Source organism: Arvicola amphibius, chromosome 3 (genome assembly GCF_903992535.2).
Source record: "Arvicola amphibius chromosome 3, mArvAmp1.2, whole genome shotgun sequence".
In the NCBI taxonomy this organism is placed as follows: Eukaryota; Metazoa; Chordata; class Mammalia; order Rodentia; family Cricetidae; genus Arvicola; species Arvicola amphibius.
The window spans coordinates 84,977,805-85,001,875 of NC_052049.1; the positions used below are offsets into that span (position 1 = coordinate 84,977,805).

Here is a 24,071-nt window from a genome sequence, read left to right on the forward strand (position 1 = left end):
CGATGATAGAGAGCTTGCCTTGCATATACGCAGTCCTAATTCAATCCCTCATAGTGAAAAATAAAATCAAATAAAAAGAATTTTCAGTTTTATGAAAGAAGGCCAAGGCAGTGATGCTACTCTTGTGGAATACTTATGTTCTCCAGGATCTCAGTGGCAAACAGCCATCTGGTGTCAGTGGTTGAAGAGAGGAAGCCCTCTGCAGTCACAGTTCCTTTTGCTGATCATGCACTACAAGGCTTCCTTTCTCAGGCTCTCTCTCTCCTCTCTCTCTCTCCTCTCTCTCTCTCTCTCTCTCTCTCTCTCTACTCTCTCTCTTTCTCTCTCTCTCTCTCTGTGTGTGTGTGTGTGTGTGTCTGTCTCTCTCTCTCATCTCTCTCTCCTTCTCTCTTAGAAAAGTGCAGGCTTAAGCTTGAGGTCAGGAGAAAAGAGGTTTTCAGAGGAAAGTCAGGCAGAGCGGCCAGCATGGCTGTGGGCTTCTCAGCAGAACCACCCCTTCCTAACCTGTGTAGCCCAACCCACTTACTCACCCGATTCTGAACCCACCTCGTTCTGAATTAACCCTCTTTTTAATTCCTTAACCCTTTCTCCAACACAATGCTGCAGCAAACAGATGGATAGCCATGTAGAGTGAAAAGCAGGGAGAATGGAAATAAAGCAAATGGATGATGGTCACGAGCAAACCAAAGTTCTCCATTTAGAAGTTGGCAGGAAGGGATGCTGTGTGCGTGAGATGTGTGCTGGGGTAGGGACCCCTTCATGACTTGCTCAGGCTTCCTGGTTTTCCCTTCATTTCATGGGCAGCTCTAGACTGAACACCAACCATGATGGAGTTTGGTTTCCATTTTTATAATAGGACTTCCCTTTGCAGAAAGCTTCTAAAGGCTCTGTTCAGCGAAGTGCCTTATACATAGGCACGAGAGCTCTTATTCCCACGATCACCAGTGTGATTATCATCCCTTACACTGCTCATCATTACCCACAGCCATGCTGTTGCGTGTGCATGAAATACAAGAAATAGTAGCTCTCTTTGGTTCCAAGATTGGCATCTGTGTGCCTGGGTGTTAAACACACCTCACTACCAGTGTAGCAAATGAAGATGCTTTGAGAAGCAAAGGGAGTGAAATCAAAGTGAAAGAAGTGGAGAAAAATGTCAAAGTGGATGAAGATCCGAAGTTGGAAATTATTTGGATGAAATGATGTAAACACTGATTTTTCTTCTTTAAGATGCAAAGGTGAACATCTCAGTTTTCTGCAATGTGGACTCAGCTAGAGCTCCACCGGGAAGAGCTGTCTTACTTGGTGTTCAGGGCTGGGTTTATTCTACGGGGAGCTGATGAGAGTGGCTCACATCTACCTCCTGCTGGCCTGGAGATTTTAAGGACAGCGTGGCACAGCCTTCTGAATACCAGCGGCTCTGTCTCCTCTGTCCTGATAGCAGCACCCTGTCTTCCATAGCTGCACACTCTCATCAGCCATGAAACACGGCCGTGCACCCAGGATACGGCCTCCGCTTTACACAAGGACCTCCGCCTTACCTCTTGTTAGCATAGACCAGCTGAGACATGTTCCAGTTAAACACGAGGGTGAGCATAGGCCATGTGTCGCATGGCACATCTTTTGGAGGGGCCTGGGCAGAGACATTCACACAAAGAGAATGGTTCAGGAGTGGAGATCCAACCCTGAAGCTGTCCATGGCACTCCGTACCTGAGCACTCTCCGAGCTTCCCTGGTGGACACTGGCAGAGGAATGGTCTCCTGCTGGCCTCATAGCCCACACATTGCATGTCCTCTGGACACGGCTTCTCCACGCAAGGATCATTAGACCCTGGACACACTCCTCCTGTGGCAAAGGCAGAAGAAGCATGATCAGGACACTAAAAGATCAGCACCAACTTTATGGATCATGAGAAATTGTCAAGGCCTGGGCTTTATGTGAATCTCAAGTGAGCTACAAAGGGACCACCCAGAAATGTGCATTAAGATGGGTCAACATGGGGTATTGGTGTCCATTACAGATCTCTGTGTCTGTCAGCATTTTAGGGGCAGGCAGAAGCAGGATAAGGGCAAAGGAAAATCCAGAGCTTATCTTATTAGGACAAAACATGCCAAAGTTTTATTTGAGCCAATTTCAACTAAAGAAAGATCACCCCCATCAACTCTGCCAGGAGGTACCAAAAGTTTCCAAAATCCTAGCGTCATTTGTAAGCACCGTGAGCTTATCTCTCTTCTACAGCCCAATACCACTCTGACTTGAGGGCAGATTGTAAGAGATGTTAGCTGTTGATTTCAGGGAGAGAAGGCATGTGTGTGTGTGAATGTGTGTGTGTGTGTGTACATGTGTGTGTGTGTACGTGCGTGTGTGTGTGTGTATGTGTGTGTGTAGGTGATGGTTAGGGAGTACATATTCCTAAATAAAAGTCTAACTGTAAATTGTGAAATCACAGCCTATTTAATTTCCTAATCCTTTCTGTCACATGGTATTTTATTGATTATCTATAATGAGCCCCTGACAACTATAAGAAAAAAAGCAGAATTATCCTTGGCTTCCACTCCACTGTTCCATTCATGCTTTCAGATGAAAGTTTAATCCCTTAGAAGGGAAATCCCTGGAAGAAGATTAAAATGAACTAGGGCCCAGGTGAATTAGGTCAGAACTAGGGTGAAGGCAGGTATCGCCTATAAGTCCCAGTCTCTGGCCTCCATCTTTGGAGGCCCGGTCCCTGTGCCCGCCAAACCTTGACCCCTCCCCCAAGAAGGGGCAAGGTAGCCAGCCAAAACCTTGACCACTTCCCCAGTCTATTTAAACTGCTCCCCGGAAAGTCCCTTCTGTGTTCTCCCCACCCCTGTGATCACGTTTGCAGTTTTCTGGTTTCCCCTCGGGGCCACCCTAAGAGCTCAGGAATCCCATTAAACCTGGGTATTCTTTAATTTGGCTTGTCCGTGATTTGGCTTGATTGGATTTTTCTTCGGCAGAGAGTTAGTGTTAGGATCGTCGGCAGAGAGCTCGTGTTAGGAATATTCTTAACACTGCCTTTCGAAAGAAGCAGGTTTTTCACAGGCCTCAGGGTATTTTAAATGTATCTTAGGACTTTTTCAGCCTGAAAGAATTTAAGGGTCAAAAGACTTTTGAAAAAGTGAATCAACTGAAATTAAGCCTCCAATGCAATGACAGATGCATTTGAGTCCTCAGTGGCTTAGTGCTCTCGCTGGGGTGCTTCTTCCACTGAAGGAGGAACACACCAGACTTCAGGTGCCGCCTTCACTGGTACGAGCTGGTCCTTGAACACACTCCTCTCCATGATGCCTTCCCTGGTCATTAAGACTGTCCCATGATAGTCATCTCTTTGTCCAGGAGAAAGCAGGAATATGGAGCTAACTGCCTACAAACATTTTTTGGAACTGTAGCCCTCAAGAGGAGCATCCAGTACCAGCAAAGTCAGGATTCACCAATCCCATCTGCCTCTAGCTGGGGCCCAGTTGCAAAGCTCACTCTTGGCATTGATGCAGCTCTCGGTTTAGAAGATGGAGGAATTTTAAACTCAATATTTAGAATAAAAGTCAATCTTGAGATTGATTTCACCCCAAGTCAGTATTAGTGAGATATCAACTGATGTTTGACCATCTCATAAGCCACTTCAAGGAGCTCTGATGACCAGTTTTTAAAATAACTTAGGTATATTTGTTCAACAAATAATAACTTGTTGTATTCATTCAACAAGAAAACTAAAAATATTAATTCAATAAAGCACGTGAGACCAATGAGCTAAGAATCCAGGGCCTACAAAGATGGCAGGAAACCATATCCACAGACATGAAAGGCACATATACATTTACATATCAGATCACTGTTTTGACAGGTGTGTGAGATCAAGGGATGTCCCAGAAAAGGGATGGTAACTCCTGGGAGAGCATCAGACCTCTTTAGAGAGGAGGAGGTTTTATCTGGGTTATCTGGGTAGACCCTTCCAGCTAACAGTAACTTCCAAGAAGCCCCACATGTGGTAGTTTATGTACAGAAGCCTGTTGCTCTTGATCCATTACATTCCTACACCTTTCTGCTTCAGGGACACCTAGGGATGCCGTCTCGGATAACTCTACATTTTGACACCGCTGTAGAATTTACATTCATTATCTGTTATAACCCTCACACGTTACTCTACACTTCTAAGAAATCTCACATTCTCAAAACTCTGATTTAAAAGCACCCATTGTCAAAGAAGAAAAGGTTGTTTAGGTAAGTTTAGACACGCGACAGCAATACATTTATTCCCATAAATGTTGCGATAATATTTTTAAAATTAAACTAACATCTGTGAATGTATCTAATGAAAGGTAATGATCATGCGTCAGAGGACATTCAGAACTGAGGTGTTTCTCCATTTCATTCGCGCGTGGCCTCTCACCGCCACTCTCCTCGTGATAATTAGCGCAGGACTGTTCACTTGATCTGCCGAATCTCTGACTTAGCGATAGAGCACAAACTCACTTAGCAGCAATTGGATTTCAAGCTCACAGCTCTTTTTCTTCTCAAGGCTTTGTGTCATAATACACAGAAATGCATGTAATTAAACCACAGCCACCAATTAATGAATGTTTTAGATCCAATCCCCACTAGGGAAAAGCAGCATGAGTATGTATGAAAAATAGTGATACAAATACAGCAAGTGAATAACAATATTCCATATATAATTATGTACATATGTTTTTCATTCTATCTGATTGGACTTAGATCATGTCTTCCTTCTTTTTTGCTTTAATAAGCTCTATATTGGGGAAGGGGACTTTTTTGGGTAAGGAATGTTACTCTGGCAGCTTTCGGTACCTGCAGGGGTCCCTTGGCCTTCATTCCAACCTGGGATCTGCTTAGCCATAAACAAACAGTCAATCCAGCTGCCTGTCAGAGAGCTCGGCTCACAGACCCACACTCTGGTGGCTTAAGGAACTCTAACATCAAACAAGAGTCTGCAGGCCAGTCTGCATTCAGTATGCTTTGGCAAAATGCAGTTAGGTCAACAAGTTTATTCCAAATAAATGCATAAAACTATTGAAAACAAGCTTCCTCTGAGCAGGGAAGTCTCTACATCAAACTCAGCAATTCTCTGCTCTCTGAAAGTGGCAAAGGAAGCAGGTCCTTTTGAAGCATATATTGTCTGTTGGCCTCTGATGGACCCAGGGCTGGGTCCTGGGAACACTTTGGGGATTCATGCTCTTTTCAGTGATGGTCTATGTTTTCTAGGTACAAAGGAATGCAAGCCTGCCTGTGTGGCGCCGAGTGGTTAACTTGATTTTAGAAGTCCCCATGTTTATGTATTCCTTCTCAGGCAACTGTGGACACCCAATTACTGTTGAGAGCTTTACAGACCTCTATCTGGTGGCAGAAAGCGGCTCATCAGCTCCAAGTACCAGTTAAGAGATGACAGTGTCAACTCCTGTTGGCTTCTGGGAGGAAGTTTATCTTATTAACTATCATTAATAATCCAGGTTTAATGAACTTGTGCTGTGCTCTGTGACCGCTCAGGGAGTGGGGGCCGTAGATCTGGCATGGTCTGCATCTCCAGCATCCATTAATGGGGAGTGAGCATGAAGGGAGAAGACTCCCACTCCATCAAGTCAAATGACTCTATTTGTCCTATGCTACTATAGGGTGGGCGGCGGTAGCTTCCCTCACAACACCAAGCAGGATGAATGAGCTCCCCTGGGGAAAGGGGGTGAAGTGTGAGGGGAAAGGGTCCTGATCTTATTGACAAGCTGAAGACCTGGCTAGTTATTTCATTTATTTACTCTGTGGTCTGAACATGTTGCTTGCTTTTCTGGATTGTGATTGCCTTTCAGAAATTTAGGACAAAGATTTTTCATAGCTCTGTGGAAAGTGAATGGGCCAGAGCCTGAGAAAATAGCTTCGTGGGAACCTTTGAAAGAGGCCTGCAAAGCTGGTGATGCTAAGACAAACCGCAGAAGAGACCCGATCCTTTCACACCTGGTGCTGGACTTGGGGCAGATTTGTAAAGTGAGCAATGACATTGAATACCACAGTGTATTGGAGGTATAAACTCAGGCCTGGAGCCCTTTGTTCTTCATGCTCACAGGGCTGGGGTAAGCTATGTGTCTATGCTTCCAACCCCATCCCAGGTAAAAGCCTCCTGCTTTCTCTAATCCCTGGGATAGCTCTTGTCTTCACCCTATGTACAGTCCCTTACCTCCACCTCCGCTCCAAAGCCATTGGTTTTCCACCTTAGGTAGAGTCCTTTCCTTCTCCATCTCAGGCACAACCCTCACCTCCACCTCAGGCACACCCCTCTCTTTCTAGGTCTCGGGCATGACTTCTCACCCTTCTCCACCTCAGGTACAACCCCTCACCATGTCCACCTCAGATAGAGCTCCTCACAGTCTCCATACCACAACACCGTCCTCACCAGGTCCACTTCAGGCACGCCTTACAGTCTCTTCGTCATCACAGTCCCTCAGCCTCTTCCACCTCAGGCACATCTGTTCCCTCCTCCTCCTGCTCCTTCTCCTTTGGCTCCAGGTGACTATCTTCCCTACCTCAACTATGGCTTGTTCTTCAAACCTCAGGGGAATGCACATGAGATGTGTTCTGTTCTCTGCAACTTTTCCACTTTCCTGAAGTTCTTCTCAGGTGGAATTTTGTTCTCTTTCTACAACACTGACAACAGAAAAGCCACCTGAGCATTCATACTTCTGTGCAGTTCAAGGGTGGTTCCATGGAGACTTTTGGAAGCTTTTGCTTCCATATTTACGATTCTCCTCATTGCCAACAGTATTCCCACAGCCCTTGGAATTAATGTCCTGATCATGGCTAATAAATACATCAGCTTCTAGTTGTAACTATTAAGCTGCCACTTGGAGCTGAGTCCATTTCTTGATTTATGTCATTGCTTCATTATGCTGAAGAATCCAATAACTAATGCTAAATCCCGATCCCAAACCCACAAGCTTTGCTGAGAGGCTGTGTCTTTGGTAAATGCTGTGTAAGTCAGTGAGATGCCTTCTTGATTCATGGCCTGCAAGAAGATATAGGACCTATTCCTCCTGAGATTTGAAGCAGTCTGTGTGACTCTTCAAGAAGCAGAGACACGGCCAGGGTATACAGTATGCTTGGCTCAGCCATGTTTATTATTATTATTATTATTATTATTATTAATTATCACACTAATGGCCAAGCTTTGTTTTATTCAAGATATCCTCCCTGGAGCCATCTTGTGTGGATGAAATGTCCTCAGACAATTAGCACCAACAAACTCTAGCCTGAGAACGAACCCAATTCAGAATTGTTTTTTTCTTTTAAAAAGCTCAAAACCAAGTTTCAAGTGTCATGTTGTTTCAGAATCCTTCATTTTACTTAACTATATTTACTAGAATGTGTCACGATAGCCATCAATCAATAGGCTCCCCTTCCTGTCCTATCTATTGGTATCTATTCCAAAGGACTGTTCTTTACTCCTTCCTATCCAGACCAGCCCAGCGCTGCTCACCTTCTTGATATCATGGTGCTTCATGGGAATAAGGACTTGGGCCAACTATTTCACCATGCATCTTCACACGCTGCCCAAAGTTTGAGCTATTTTCGTCACTGCTTCCTTAACTCAACATGCATTCCTGATTGGCCAAATCCCATCATTAAAAACCCCTGCTTCCACATATTCTTCTCGTCCTCTCCAATTAAAACTGGGCACTTCCTTCCTTCCTTTTTATCTCCTCTGTACCCCGATTTTGTCCCTTCTTACTCTTGGTAGCATGCTATTGTTTATATCAAGGAGTAAAAGAACACTGGTGTTTGGTTGAGAAAAGAGGACCCGCGGACTCAATAACCATTCCTGTTAGCTATCTGAGGGCAGGGTGCAGGGCAGGGATGAGCAGGCAGGGTTTTGTGTGTTTGTCAAGGCTGAATCTGTGGTGAGGCAAGAGGATGGATTTTTGGTGGAGCGGTATACAATCATCTGGAGAGACCCTGGGCTTGTATTTAAACTTTAGCTCAATTTTCACATCTGCGATGGAAGCAGACCAGATATCCTGCGGTTGGGTTGAGTGGCTTCCAAGCTCATCTTATAGCTGCCCAGAGGTAGCAAGGTACTGAGGCCAACAGCTGCTTCAGTAAGACGGTCAGATAGGAACCTGGGCTCAGCTGTTTGAGTTCTGCAGCTGCGAACCTGTCAACAGGTTCATCACATCTCGGGTTCATCAGTTTTTAAAGAAAGCTGATTCCTTTATAGGGTCACTGTGTCCAGGGTTATTCTAACAGTGTAAAATAGAGTTGGAAACTGGTCACGGACCAAGAAATATTAAGGCTTTTGTCCATCCCTACTTCGATCTGTGGGTGCACGGTACACGTCTTCATTTCCATGCCTTGGGTCTCACACTCTTCATCATGAACCCTCACCCCCTCCCCTATGGCCTCCTGCCTAATTCCAGGCATTTTGCCAGACCCCACTCAGTTCCCAGTGAGGCAATATAGAAAGACAGGAGAATTATATGGACCTTGGGAGAAAAAGGAGCCTCTCATCCCTGAGTCTGGTAAAGGCCTTTAGCCAGGTAAAAATCAAGAATTCTAGTACAAGTAACATTGACTGTAAAGACTGCCGTCATAGAGAAAATATTCCTATTAGAAATATTAAAATAATAGACTCAGCTTAAGTCTTGAATGTCTATGTCCTCTAGAGGGCCCCCCCTCTCTTCTGGATATTTCCTGAGAGTCTCACAAACAAGTAGACTGACTTTGTTTATGGTGAGTGACGCGACCCCAACTTCCTGCATCCTCGGCATCTACACGTTTATGTAATTAACTGTAGTCCTGTCTGATAAACCTCAGGAGCCACCTTGTGATCTTGTCTAAATCCCTTAGCAATCTTTCAGCCATAATAACTTCAAAAACACTCAATTCATATTTATGATTGTAAAAAAAAAAAGTAGTGAGCTGTGACTGTCTTTTGGGAAGCCCACACCTAAGCCCACACCCTTTCTTCCTGTGTGCCTCTCTACTAATCCTGGAGCTTAAGATCTGTGATAAATCCCTTATCAACTCCACCTCTACGCTCACAAGTGCTCTTCCCAAGTTCATTTCGTTGCTTAAATGTCCATTTCAGGCCTTATCTGAATGGAATTGAGATAAGGGAATCGTCAGGCTTCCAACCCACCACAGCTGACGCCATCACCTCCAGTGCCCAGACGCTGCTCTGCGCAGCTGCTGTGCCCGCCCTTGCTGGTGGAGGGCGTGCCTGCTGTCTCACTCATCCTGCCTATCATAGAGCATACCTCATAGGAAATGTCGCAGCCATCTCCCTGGGCCCTCTAGGTTCCATTCTCTGTTTCTTATCTGAATAAACATGACAAACCAGGCAGCTGCTTCCGCCACAGTGGCTATAAACACACTGACTTTAAATGCTGATGGTCACCTTGGGAGCCTATTCTAGACAATATGTCCTTTTTGATATATGTCTATTTCATATTTTTTGAGCAGCTAATGAAAAATTTAAAATGAGTATAATCAGTATTGTCTCACGTGTTGTTTTGACGCCCTTCCCTTTTGCTTACCTATGGGAGGGCCATGACATCTATCACTCCCTATTTAACTTGATGTCAGACTTCCTGACTGGCATGCCAACGCTCATTGACTTCCCAATGTTCACGTGGAGTCATCTCAGGACATCAGAACTCTCGCCTTGTCTCTCCGTCTCTCTAGTTTTGTTCAAAGGGATTGTCTCAGGGTAGCTGGGATTTAATGAGCTTATTTGGCAGTTAAATTCACATTGGATTCCACTTGTTAGCACAACTCAGCATTTTGGTTCAAGATGCTAATGATGATAATTGGACCCAAAAATCTGCATGAGAAAAAGATGAGCTAGAAGTTGGGAGGGGGGGCAGAGTACTGAGGCCAACTCTGTATAAACATCACTATATAGCCCTAAATGATCACTACATTCATTTATCATGCTAATTATTCCACCAAGTGGTGGGAAAGACCATTTAATGAATCTGTCAGTCTCCCAGGATAAACAGAAGAAGCGCCACACTAGTGAGTGAGTTAGAGAGTGGGTGTATGCATGTCTATGTGTGTTGGGGAGAGTAATGTCTGTTGAATTCAGTGATCCCTGATTTTTAATAAATGAAAAGATGCCTCAAAAGCTAGCACCTGCTAACTGTTTACATTCCTTTGTTCTACTTCCACTTCCACGGAAACTACAGAGAGGGACAACAGCTTGCCCCTTGAGCCCAAGGGAGAATTTATTCTTCTCTAACTTGTGACTCTCCTTCATGTTTGGTTTCCTGCTCATCAGCAGTAGAGGCACATGTGTTGACAGACTCCTGGCTATTACCCAAGCCTACTGTCTACACCTGACTATGAGGCTTGGCACCTGCTGCAAACCCGTTACAAACTATGTCTGAGACACCATCTGTCTTCCCGGGATCACGCTGACCACTCTACTAGGAAATATGATTAACTGAGAATTCTCAGGGAGCACATATCACTGAGATTCTCATTGATATGTAAAGAAAGGTAACTGCTATTATGATGGAGATCTGTTCCTTTTTGTTATTTCTCCCACCCCTTGCCTCTGTGATAAAATACCTGAGTAAACTAAGCTGAAACAGAAATGTTTGGTTTGGCTCATGGTTTCAAAGGCTTTGACCACTGTCACTGATCCTCAGTGCCTGGAGGTAAGGCAGACACCATGGTGAGAGACAGCGATGGAGCAGGGTTGCTCACCTCCTGGCAGCCAGGGAGCAGAGAGACACAGAAAAGAATTAATGAACAATCTCTTCAAGGTATGCTCTTCGATCCATCAGAGCCACCTCTACAAACTCTCCAACTATGTATTCATGAGTGGACTAATTCACAGATGAATTTAGAACTGGCAAGCTCCATTCACCTCTTGAAAGCCCAGCAGTGGGGCTGAGGTGATAGATGAGAGAAAGGACTTTCCAGTTCTGAATTCAGACTGCCCCAAACCCACACGAGACATCAGAGCACAGACTACAGTGACAGGGACAAGCTTACTAGATAGATTAATCAAATTAGAAAGCTCCAGAGTCAACAAGAGAACCCCGCCTCAATATATAAAATGCAGAGAGGACGAGAAAGATGCCTGGCATCTGGCCTCCATATGCACACACACATATACACATGTACACACGCAGGCACATATGTGTGAACTCATGTGCAAGTATACACATATTACATACACACACACACACACACACACACACACACACACACATTTTAAATGAATTCTATCAGCTGGAAACCAAGCCTTCGACACACAGGCCTTGAGGAAACAGTTTCTGATCTCTGTGTTGAACCAGGGTGAGGTCATATGCGATTTTGGTCAAGACACACAGCTCTCTTGTTGGAGGTTATCCTTGCATTGTCTGCTGAAGATGAGCCTGAGCCAGATATTTCCAACTCTATTTATAGTACATTTTAGAACTTTTCTTTTCAGCTTCATTTTAAGATTGACTTAGAGCCGAGGACTTTCCTGACCAAGCCAAGTCTCACTAGAGAGAGGCTTAGGGTGTGTTCGGAAGGCCTCCTCTTCCCTTCCCGAGGGGCTGAGTAACAAAATCATTCACATTCTAGGTTTATTGAGTAGAAAGATTTAAAGTGGCTATAGCAGTCCTAGGTGGGTACATGACCTTGAAACATTGCATTTATAATACAAGAATAATATATAAACCACAGAGCAAATCTTTGCATTAAAATAATAAACAAAACAATAAATAATCCACTATGTCTTTCCTATAAAGCTGGCTAACCCTTATGTCTTGAGCTTATATTTATATCTGAAGAGCCCCCACATATTTGGTCTCTGTGTAAACACTCCACAGAAGGCTTCCTTGGGCTACAGGAGGGTGCTTTCTCTCCCTGAGCTTCTTTCTAGCAGGCAGGTGCTAGCAAGGCTGCCTCGTCATCACGGGCTCCTGAGGAGGCTGCGCGCTTTGCATTGGAATCCTCACTGTCTAGAACATTGCTGCCTCAAAGTATTCTGCTTTCCTCTGAGTTCGCAGAGTCTGAGGATTGATGTGTTGCTGCAGTTTCCCCTGCAGAGTTTACCCCGTCCTGTCCCGAAATCCTTGTGAACCCTGCCGTGAACCACCACGTGGGTTCTTAAACACAGCTTTGCTGCGTAAATCAGTTTGTCTGCAAAGGACACCTAGACAAGACCTGGACAGCTGGCACTCATAAATTGTTCATGGTGGCATCTGCTAGAAATGCATTTCCCTAGCATGCTTGTGCTGAATTACTTCGTAGCTCGCTTTAGTACATATGCTGCAGATCTGGCTGTCGCTGCATTGCTGATGAAAATGCAAACAAAAGTCACTCGCACCAGAGGGCACGTGTCCATTCTTGAAGGATGCTCTGAGGCTGTCAAGATGGCTCTTGCAAGGGGCTGAGGTCCTCAGCTTTCCCTTTGATGAGGTTTTTCCCCAAACTGCAACCAAAATGGTGCTTAAGATGCCTGAGTTGCTGCCTGTTTTTAAGTCTCCACAAGGAATTTTTATAAATGGCTTCTCTTACAGCCACAGTCCCTGTGGACCGAATTCACGTTGGATAGAGCAACTCCAGTGTGGTTTTCTTAGAGAGGGCCGTGAATTTATGGCTCCCAAGTCAAAGAGAGGAAAAGAGTCAGAGAGAACAATTCTTCTCACTGATTACTGAGGGCCTGTGACTGTGCAGCTATGACCTTTGACTAGCCAAGGTCAAGGTTCAATGACAAGCAGGAAGCTTAGTCTGTTCTGCTCTGAGGTTAGCCTGCCCGTTGACTGCACTTGTAGACATCTGGCCTGCTTTTCAGGGAGGCAAATGGTGCTGCTATTAACCTGTGCTACAGCTTCCTAACTCATTCGCCAGCAGAACCCTCCAGCCTGCCTGTTTTGCACCCTTTGTAATGGACATACCCTACCCCATCACCTCTTCCCTTCTAATCAGTGGATGTCTCCTGCTGCTTCAGGGTCCTTCCTAATTCTTCATCCTAGCTAATGGCTGAGGGTGGATATGGCCCTCTCTAGTCTCATTTGTCATGGCTGCCACTTCTTCCAGAGGGGGAAGCATTTTCGTTCTCGCTGGGATGGGTTCCTCTCTCATCCTTTAAGCTTCCCTCAGGCAAACCCTCCAGTGATGATCCCTACCTGAGTTTATCTCTGTCTACAGGAAGCTGCCTTGGCTGAGCCTGCCGCGGGGGCGGGGTTTATACTCCAACAGTAAGATCAAAGCAGGCGGCAACAAGGGTCGCAGCATTTCGTGCATCAGCTGCTCTTTGTGCAGTGACATCAATGGCACTTGGGAGTGGTCATCCCTCACAGACTAAGCTACAGTTCCATGGCTATGGGGCCCAACGTTTCCCTTTTCTAGTTTCTTCTACAGCCTCAGCATCTGTATTAGGCACATGAGAATTACTGTTTAGGTGAATGAGTGACGGAATGCAAGAGCTGCATGTGGGTTTCCCTCTGAGTTCTCAGAGGTGGGAGGTGGGAGGATTCATCTTCACCGTTAGCTTGACTAGATTTGGAATCACTATAGAAATACCCATGTGTACCTACAGAGCTTTCTAGAAAGGTTTGATTGATCTGACAAGACTCCCCGTGAATGTGGGCAGTGTCACCCATGGGCTAGGGTCCTGAACTAAATAAAGAAGGGGATGAGAACGAAGCACCAGTATTCCCTGCTCTCAACGTTATGACTCCAGATACAGATGCCATCAGCTGCATCGATGTCCTGTTGTCATAACTTCCCTTCAATGACAGACTGGAGCCTCAAACTGTGACACAAAATAGACTCTCATTTGAGTGTCTTTGCCAGGTATTTTGTAAAAGCAGTGAGGAAAATAACCAATAAAGAAGGACAGCCATTTAGCTGAACCTACCATTACAGGTGCAGCGCACGTTCCTATAGAAACGCGGACACACAAAGCTGATGCGAGCTGTGCTGTAGGTCATGAGCGCGTGGGAATCCAGAGACAAGCCTTGCTCACAGTGCTGCTCCTGACAGTCCAGTCCTGAGCAGTTCTTCTCCAGGATGGCTGCTATATGCATGACGTTCTCCAGGTGCCTCCTGGCGTTGGACAGCTTCTGGATCAGGTAGGCTGGCTTGTAGAACTCGCTGCTGCGCATCTCCACAGCAAACAGCATATCTAACTGGTTGGTGCCCACCACAGGCTGGATACTGATAATGCGCAGGCTGTCCTGCTTCTGGGTGAGGACCGCATTCCGCAGGATGCGCCGGAACCCATGCATGTGCAGTCCCACGAAGTCCTCGGGGGACACATTCTCAAAGCGGATGGTGACAGTGTTTTGCAGCATCTCATGCACGAGCTGCTCCACGTGCACGACGACGTCGATGGGCACTTGGAAGCGGCCGTCACTCACAGAGACGTTCAGGACGTACTTCCCACTGTCCAGCCCTCCCAGGGCGATGATTTTCCCATCGTGACTGTTCACTTTGAACAAGCTCTTCTGCTCTGACTTCAGGGCGAATGTGAGCACGTCATACATGTCCTGATCTGTGGCATGGATCTTTCCAATGACCCCACCAGGAAAGTCATCCTCCATGGTGACAATGAAGATTTCCAGAGGGATAGCTGTGGGTTTGTGGGTGCTCTCCTCAATGACCCGCACCCGGATGTAGGTATGAGAAACTTGCTGCGGTTTTCCCGAGTCCTTTGCCTAAGGATACAAAGAGGCGAACAAACAGAGAGTTAAGACTAATAATTGAAATGTCACCCCGAGACAGCAGCTCTCGGGACCTTCTACCAGGTTCGCTTCTTCCTCCATTCCTTGTCAATATTCTGAAAACTGCGGAGGTGGGCACTCAAGTAGAGGAGCGGTTTATCACATTCTGTCATTCTCTGGGGCTGGGTGACGGGCAATAAAATGTGTCAACACAATCAAGCCAGTGGGGTGAGCCAGGCATTATGGGCAGGATGCTACAAGACCCAGCTTGCCCACACCAGGCTTGTCTTATTTTAATTTTGGACAGAAAACAGAAAAAAATATTCCATCAAGGATGTTCTCACTTGGAGAAGGAATCTTTGTTTTCTGTTGGATTCTTTCCTTTTGGCTGGACCAGGTGACACCTTTTGGCACACAGAAGAAATGCCATTACTTAAATGAGAATTACATCATAGAAAGATTCAGGATACAAAAGATGACACACCGAAGGGGAAGCTCAAAAAACCCCCTTCTCTCTTAACAGAGGAACTGGTGAGACAATCACCTTGACAACAGGTCTTTAATGAGCACCTGTCATGCATGATAGAGGGGTCAATGGTGTCATGTTTCAGAATAAAGTCAGGTCCCCATGGGTCAGATCTTCAGGGATTCAGTGACCCTGTAGACAGAGCTATTGCAGAGGAAATGTATCCTCAAATGTAGACGGCAGTGGGAATCCAAGCCCTGGGCATCATACAGGCTTTGAATCTTAGCTTTCTACACATTTTGTTTGTGGTTTTAAGTTAGTTTTACTTGATCTCTCTGAGCTTTAAGCTTTGCATCTTTAACACATGAATATAACAGTGGTTTCAGCCCCCTAGGGTTCTTGTGGGAATTAAAAGAGGAAGTGATTACAAAGTGTTCACCACAGGCATCGCCCATACAAAGACTTAGCGAGCAGTTGTGTGCACGGTATTAGCATGGTTACCACCAGTATCTGTTTATTTGGATATGTGAATCACAAGATGCTAAAACGGAGACTTCCCGGAGGTGGAAGGAAGTTTGGTAAATTAGGTTGAATCTGGAGTCAAACTGTGGCCACCTCGAAGGACATTGACGATTTTGAATTTCATAGATCTGCCAGAGGTTGCCAACCCCGGTGCAAGAGGTCAGACAACTATCAGAAAGGCATGATGTCACTGGACAGAAGGTGGCAGCACAGGGAGCCTGTGAAGGATGGTGAAATGATGTACAGCTAAGGACCCTGGCATTCAGAATCTAAAGACCAGAGGCTGAGGGCCCAGGCTTGCAAGGCTTGCCAGCCATGGACAGTTTTAGCTTAGCTGGTAAGCACTTTCCATAAGCACTGGGTGACTGTAGGATGTTTGGGTTATGTTATCTGTATAAACACCCAGCCATGTCTTTACAGCCCAGGGGCAGCCATAAAAGCAGACATCTATAGGTAAAGTTGTGCCCCGATAAAGCTTTTTTTTGATAAAATGAGAAAAAGTGGACTAGGGAATTTTCATTTTCTTGTCTCTTATGATACAAAGTAAAAGGATTGGCCTGGGATGGGCGCAGAGATGGTTTGGAAGAAAATGAAGCCGGAGCAGGCTCTCACAGAGAGAGTTTGAATATGGACGAGAGGGTAAAGTAACAGGGACCCTTGGAGGAAGAAAGGTTCTCGTGGATGTTTCCTATGAGGAAGTCAGAGGGCTAACTGTGGGAGATGAGATGTGATACCCAAGCTCTAGGCTGCGTGCAGAGAACTGTGCTGGGCAGTGAGCAGACACTGAAAATTCCCCTTTGTCCCTGGAGTCTATGTTCTGAGACAGGGCATTGTTTAGATAGCTGGACACCGTAGCCACCCTTCACAACGGTCAGGCAGCTTTCTGTGGGCAACAGCGGCTTGAGCATCATTCAGGTTTATGGCTAGAATCCAAATATTGGTCTAGGCAATGTCCTGGGCAGGAATTCCATGTGCTTGGCCATTCATGGCTCCCTTTTGTGATCCTTGCACAACTCGTGACCGCCATTTCTGCCTCTTTGTGCTTTTTTCCCCATACAGGCATTGAATTTGGGCTTAGAAGAGGAACACTCATTCACTACCATGAGCTACTATGTTGACTTAGTGAAGGCAGAAGGGACAGGCATGGGAGAGAGCAGCACCCAGTGTGGACAGACGGCCAAGCTGTACCTGAATGCACAGCAGGTATTCTGGGGACTCCACGTGCCGGAAGACCACCGCTGACCTCAGGATCCCATGGGAGTCCAGCACAAACTCCTCGTCTTCATTTCCCGACAAAATAGAGAAGGAGAAGGGAGGCCCGTTGTGAAAAGAGTCTCTGTCTGTCACCACAAGTTGTAAGATGCTGGTACCCACTGGCTTGTTTTCCTGGATAAAAGAGTGTTGCAAAAAGGAGGTTAAAATAAAAACAAAACAACAACAACAAATAAAACATCATTACTGGCTGGGAGTGCTAAGTTAGAGCCAGGCATTCGCCATAAGGAATTCCCCATGGTACTTATGTCTTCTGAAAACAGACTGGGGTTGCAGGTATCCTCTTTCCCTTCTGTAGTAGCCTCCTCACTGCCGTGCCAGGAGACCACAGTCTCTGCAGATGTGGGTCCTCACTCCAGTCACAACATGATTATGCTGTATTGTGATTGCGTGGAGGCCCATCACTGTAACACGGTGTCACATTAGACATTTTGGGGAGACATGCAAGCAACTTTCCAGTCAATATATGAAAGCAAGTGAACTTTCACAACCCACCCCACAACTTGGCTGTTCCATGTTCTTCTAGGGAAAAGAAAGTAGATAGAACATTTATCAACTTGAGAAGGGGGGGCAGTCTTCAACTTTTGCAACCATTTTGGAAACCTGGCCTCACAACAGGAACATGAGGATGAGTCATGCCTTCTTCTGGGGTCAAAGTTTATCTTCTTCACTCTGAAAGCCCTTTTTCTGTGTGAGCCACCGTGCTCAGCAGCACATAGTTATCATAAGTTAATTCAGCATATGAGCCTTGGGCTCCACCAACACCCTGTACCCTGCTCCTCATCTCTTGGGACCCAATCATCTTAACCCTGGTGTCATCAGCAGGCTAACTCCTAAAACCAACATCAGCCTAGACAGCGCCAAGGCCAAAGTCTAGTGCAGTGAGTCAAAGAGACCGATACTGGCTCACACAGGTATTTCTAGCAGTTGGGTAGCAGAGGCAGGAGGATTGTCATGAGTTTGAGTCCAGCCTAAAATACAGAATGAGTTCTAGAAAAGCCATGGCTACATATGCTGAAATTTAAATAACGAAAATTTAAAATTAAAAAAGAAAGAAAAAGGGAACAGGGAAAAAGATAACCAGGTGCTGGGATAAGCCCATTATTCTGGGCGTGAAAAAGGGAGGAAGCCTTGGAAAAGGAGGAGGAGCGAACCTCAGAGGTTTCTGTTCTGCCCCTTCTCTGCCTGCTTGAGCACCAGGCTGCAGGCACTGCCTCTCCTTGGAGCCCACCGTGGGACCATGTCATCCCAGAGAAGATTTACTGCTTTACACAGACAACATACTCAGCACCACACAAACAGAAGATTTATTGATTTGTTTGCTCATTCTCTGAAGGCCATTTCCTCCGCAGAAAAAAATGTAAAGAGTGAGAGAATGTGTGTCCTTGGGGTCACCGTCTAAGAAGGAAGGGTGTGAAATTACAGACAAGCCCAGCCTGCAGGGGAAGAAGTCCTGGCTGACTTCCGCATCTGAAACAGTCTGTGCAGCTGATGGATGCATGTCGTAAACGGAATGTTGAGAAGGCAAAGTGTATTTTGTCTGAGGAGGGTACAAGGGCGGGGTGAGGCAGAGTGCGCCTCGGGAGTTCACAACCACAGAGATCTAAGAGAAAGAGGGGAGGAGGGACGGGGATGAGGAAGGAGAGCGATCACATGTGTGGCTGCTGGCAGGAGCAGATGAGAGGTAAATCAGAATCTGAACAGGAAGGGCTGAGATTGCACTGACAATGGCCAGGGATGAGCAGACAGGGATAGCATTTGTTTCAGGAACATCTCAGCCTGGTTACCAGACAGCTCAGTGTCACTGTGTGAAGGAGGCTGGTTATAGACAGCCACACTCAAGATCATCCATCTTATCCCAAAGGGCTCTCTAGAGACCCGAGCACTCTCTCCTTCCACTCCTTCTCAGAGGCTCTGGGAGAACTTGAGAGCCACTGTGACAGCAAAGCCAGCACAATAATAGCTTCTTCTTCAGAACTCCTGTGCACCTGTGTAAGACATGAGCATCTCTAGCTGTGTCTCCAAGTCTTCCACACTCACAGTCTGGGTCAGCACATCTTCCTAGCCTGGCTTCCAGCCTCCAGTACCCTGCTCACGAGCTAACTGCTGAACAGTGGTCTAATGGAGAAGCCTGTCATCTACCCTGAAAGCAGAAGCCAGCTGTAAGTTACTCCATCCTGCAGCCTGACTTTAAGGCAAGCGGATTTAAAGCAGTAAACAAATTGCGATGGAAGCTGAGCTTAAAAAGGAGCTGCTCTCTCTGAAGTCCTGGGCTGGTTCCTATTGATATGTCTCCCACTCAGAACAGGGTTCTTAAAGATAGCCTGTCACTGCAGAAAGATTTTTTTGTATTATGTGTTTACATGATAGATTCAAGTTCGAATCCTGGCTGCTTTCCAGCTGCATGATCTTGAGAAGACTATTCACGCTTACAGATCCTTGGCTCTTTCAACGGTAAAGTGTGTGAGGATGGGGTGGGAGAGTGGGCGTCGGTATACATCCTCCATGACACACAGTGATGGGGACAGGCTGTGCATATGAAACAGCTAATACGTAGAAGAAACAGGACTCAATAACTCTTCTCAACAATTGAGGTGGAAAAATAGGTTGCTTTCATACCTTCCCTAGGAAGAGACAAGTTGATACTGGATATTCATAACCTACAGGCTATAACTACGTCCCAATGCAATGGTACTGAGAGACAGGTCTGTTGAGGTCCTGGAGTCCTCAGAGAGAAGCCTAAAGGAGCATGTTCTTCTTTTTTTGCCAAGTGAGGACACAGCTAGCAATCACCGTTATAAACAGAATGCAACCCTTTGCCAGATACAAGATCTGGGAAAGCCGTGATCATGATCTTCTCAGCCTCTGAAATTGTCAGCAGTAAACTCCCAGCATCCAGAGTCTCCAACTCTAAGTTATTTTCTATAGAAGCCCCACTCAACAAGCCAGCGTGGAGGAGGCTGAGCCACACAGGTAGTAACCAGCTGGCAAGACTTGCTTACCTGGATCACAGCAGTATAGTTGGCAGGTGTGAACACTGGGCTGTTGTCATTCACATCAGAGATATCAATGTTGACAGTTGTAGTTGAAGACATTGCAGGGATGCCACTGTCTACTGCTTGGATGAGCAGGGAGTATCCCGACACCTGACAAGGCACAGAGGTGGCGTTAGGAACCGCAGAGCCTTGGCCTTCTGCACATGCTCAGATTACCTGAAGTCTCTGGCTGTGTCACCTTTTCTCATATCCCGATGACTTTGGTGCCATCATCATTTGGGGCTGGCTCTCTCTCTGTTGGGAGCTGGTTTATGTATTTCAGGGTGTTTAAGGTTGTCCCAGCCTCTGCCCACTAGGACTGTGCCCACCAAAACTGCAGCCTGATAGTTCTAGCTCTTCCCCGAGGGGAGGAGCCACTGCCTTTAAGGCTAGGCCTGAGCCTCTGTTTGATACAACTGTCATCACTGACCTACACTGCTGATTTTGGTATTCCTGGGCTAGAGGGCTGTATCACTAGAAGATTCAGTTTGCCTCTTAGTATTATTGCTCTGGAGTTTGGTTCTAGATTTCCCTTTCTTTGAAAACATACATTTCAGTCAAGAATTATTTCAGTCTGGGACGAAGGGATTTTCGGAATCATTCTTTTCCTCGAGTGCCTTCAGATGATCTTTCCTGACCAGCTCACGTAGGGCTGAAGTTGCTGATGAAACCAGGGGCAGTGTCCTGGCTGAAGGGTTCTTTTTTCTCTGACTCATGAAGGACTAAAGTTCAATCTATGCAGAAAGGTACACATTTGTCATTTTTGCTAAGATCTCCAACGTCTGCCAAAAGCTATTATCAGTATAAAATTCTTTCAGAAATCTAACCCAAATGTCTACCTGCATTTCTTGCTACTCATAATGAGCCTATGCCCATGAGCCCAGTAATGGTGTAGGTGTTGGATGGTGAGGAATAACCCAAACCCACTCACCCGTTCCCGGTCCAGTTTCTTCTTAACCTTCACAAGTCCCAAGAAGGGATCCACAGCAAATTCATTGTCCCTATCTCCACCCACGATGGAAAAACGAATCTGTCCATTGGGCTTGCTATCTGCATCTTCTGCTATCAGCTTCACAGAAAAGAAACAAGCAAAGGCAAGGTATAACGCAAGAGAAAGACAAAAGGTTGATGCTTAGCATCTCTGGCTGGCAGTATTCTAGGACTACCCATGATAAGTTCCCAGGGGAGGAGATGATTGGTAGGACCAAAGAGGGCAGCAATAGCATGGGACATTTATTTCCTTATTAATTTGTACCTTCCCAGAGTCTGACATCAGTTGGGCCTGATTTTCATCAGGGTTTGAGATAATGATGACAGACCCCAGGGCTAAGGGACAAAGCTGTCGGGAATCACTTGGAGACACAGCTCTGAGGACTATTTGAGGGTTTCTATGGATGACATCATCCCTATGAGTTGGGGCCCTAGACGGAATGGAAAAGAAGATTACAGAAACCTAGTGGAGCATTGCTCTCTGCTTCCTCACTGTGTAAAGCACGTGACCAGGCTTGTTCTTCTATTGCCATGCCTGTCCACCACAGTGGGCCGTGCTCCCTCTTTAATCACGGGCTTTTCTCACACTCACAATGGAGAATCCCCACTCTCTAGTAGGACGATACCCATGTATTTCCTCTTTAGTCACGGTCAGTTACTCTGTAGTCGTGGATTATCTGCCTCGGAGCTTTAACAAGCTCATCTACGCTATCTTGCATTTTCTTTAAAAGTATATACTTCTGTAAGGAAAGCAATTACTAGAAATTTATAGCTTGATATAAATGAACCTGTAAGACGCTTTCAAACACACACACTGGGGAAGGAGCTCTTCAAAGCCCGCATGTGACAGGCATCCTTGGAGGAGGGTGTACTGAAACACTGGATGGGGGATGGGAACAGAGTCTAAGACAGACCTTGCTCATTTCTTCGCTGTGAGGATGTTTTGTCCCAGAATTCAGATGCTGCTGGCACCTACCAGAATGACAGAGTCCCCCTCCAAGGCATCCTCACTGATGACGGCGCTGTAGACATCTTGACTAAATCGAGGAGGGTTATCGTTCACATCTGTGAGGTCGATGCTGACGGTGGCTGCTGCGCTCAGAGCTGGGGTGCCCCCATCTTTAGCTTCTACCACCAAGTAAAATCTTTTGCATACTTCATAGTCCAGAGCTTCCAAGACAGAAATACCCCCTTCGAAGGAAAATAGGTAAGTTTATATTTGATTAGGGGGGAATCTGGTTCAGCTGTTCTGTAGGCAAAGTGTGATTTCTATCATTCCTAGCCAAGACTGCAAGTTTGGGTGTTTGCTTGTGACTCCCTGAAAACTTTGTGGAAGACTGATGAACACCGTCAGTTAAAGCGTGGCCATCTCTCAGACACGTTCCTGAAGAAATGGGCAGTGCTCACAGTTTCTGTGAAAATTCCAGGGTTTATTTGAGGCAACAGAAGTCTCTGCTTGTGAAACCAGAGAGCTGGACAGGGACAGCACCCTGAGCAGTGTCTCTCGAGTCTCTGAGTGGCCCCGGCAAAGGAAGTACATGTGATGTGCACTCGTGACTGGAGGGCACTGCCCCACTCCCTGTCATCAGGCAACAGCTCACAGCCAGCGCTGGACTGAATTAACCACACAGATGCTGTGCCTGTTGATAATGTGCCCGTCTGGAGTGAGCATGCACAGAGGGCGAGGACACAGGGAATCTCAAGGCAGGGTGGCATGAGGTGAAAGGGCTCCTGGAAACCAGCAGCTCTTCAGTGTCTACAGCCACATGGCTGAGGTGTTCACACCCAGGTAGCCCAGGAGTCCACACTTATGTAGCCCGTGTGTTCACACCCACATAACCCAGGTGTCCACACTCACGAAGCCCAGGTGTTCACATCCATGCAAGCCCAGGTATTCACACCCACATAACCCAGGTGTCCACACCCATGTAGCCCAGGTATTCACACCCGCATAATCCAGGTGTCCACACCCATGTAGCCCCAGGTGTTCACACCCATGTAGCCCAGGTGTTCACACCCATGTAGCCCAGGTGTTCACACCCACATAGCCCAAGTGTTCACACTCATGTAGCCCAGGTGATGCTATAAGGAATCACTTGAGCAGAACAAAAGAAGGCTTCTAGTTGAGGGTGACCTCTAACATGGACTCTGAAAGTGAGCCACCCATCCTTCTTGTCCCAACCCCATCTGGTAGTGACCGGGTGCAGTGCTCTCAAGTTGCTAGCTACCTACTGTGCCTAAAAGACAGCTCCCAGGTTTTGGTCTTTCTCTGGAAAACAATCATTAGGTCAAATGAGAGGTCATTTTCTTGGGCATAATCAGCCAGAGAACTCTAGTGCTAAGACTGCCAATAGTTTCCTTCAAATTATGGTGGAAACAAATCATATCTCTATCAAGAGCCCATTGTGATTCATAATTGGATTTTCTGAGCACTTACTACCCCTGGAGCTTAACTTTTCCAGTTTAGTTACCTAATGACAACTTTAAACTATCCTTAGCCACCTCCCCATGGTGTTCATATAGAATTGTCATAGCTGGACAGGGCAAAGCTAATGCATATTGTAATGAGTGAACTCTTCATCCAGTTGGATCTGAAGTAATGACCCTAATAAACACTTTCTGCTGGGAGGTCCTGCTAATGCAGCCTGTCAATCACACTTCTACTTCTTTTACTCTAGGGTACATTTTTACATTTGTACACAGTTATGTCATGACAGGATTGAGTGTGCATTCCTGAGCCAGGAAGAAAAAAAATTAAATATTAGATAATCCACTTACCAATAGCGAAGGGTGGGGAAATTATTTAACTGCTCAAAAGTTCCGTTTTTCTCATCTGGAATATATGAGTATACCCAAAGATTTCATAGGATGGCCGAATACTGGCAATGGTGATTGAACGTTGGTGATCCTGGTACTACCCTTTTCCTATGTACCGACTAAGGAGGAATGGCCTCCTCTGCCATCTTGCACAATAGCAACATGTTCCCCGAGTGGTTTAGGAAACGGGCAAAGGTCAGAGGTGTGAGGAACTTACCTCCTACCTGGAAAATGGGAATAGCCTTGACTATTAGAGAATAGCTCCTCCAGAAGGGTGCACACCA

The 24,071-nt window shown here is 46.1% G+C and overlaps 1 protein-coding gene across 2 annotated transcripts in view; it reads right to left on the bottom strand.

The window, feature by feature from the left end:
- Positions 1–24,071, bottom strand: part of Fat3 (FAT atypical cadherin 3) — a 459,106-nt gene that overhangs the window by 29,323 nt on the left and 405,712 nt on the right. For both annotated transcript variants that reach the window (XM_038323653.1, XM_038323652.1), the window contains exons 14-19: positions 21,947–22,161; positions 20,912–21,049; positions 19,948–20,091; positions 16,862–17,059; positions 13,881–14,679; positions 1,709–1,843 (exon numbers count right to left, since the gene is read on the bottom strand). In XM_038323653.1, coding sequence (XP_038179581.1) covers positions 1,709–1,843; positions 13,881–14,679; positions 16,862–17,059; positions 19,948–20,091; positions 20,912–21,049; positions 21,947–22,161 — 1,629 coding nt within the window. The remainder of the gene's footprint in view (positions 1–1,708; positions 1,844–13,880; positions 14,680–16,861; positions 17,060–19,947; positions 20,092–20,911; positions 21,050–21,946; positions 22,162–24,071) is intronic.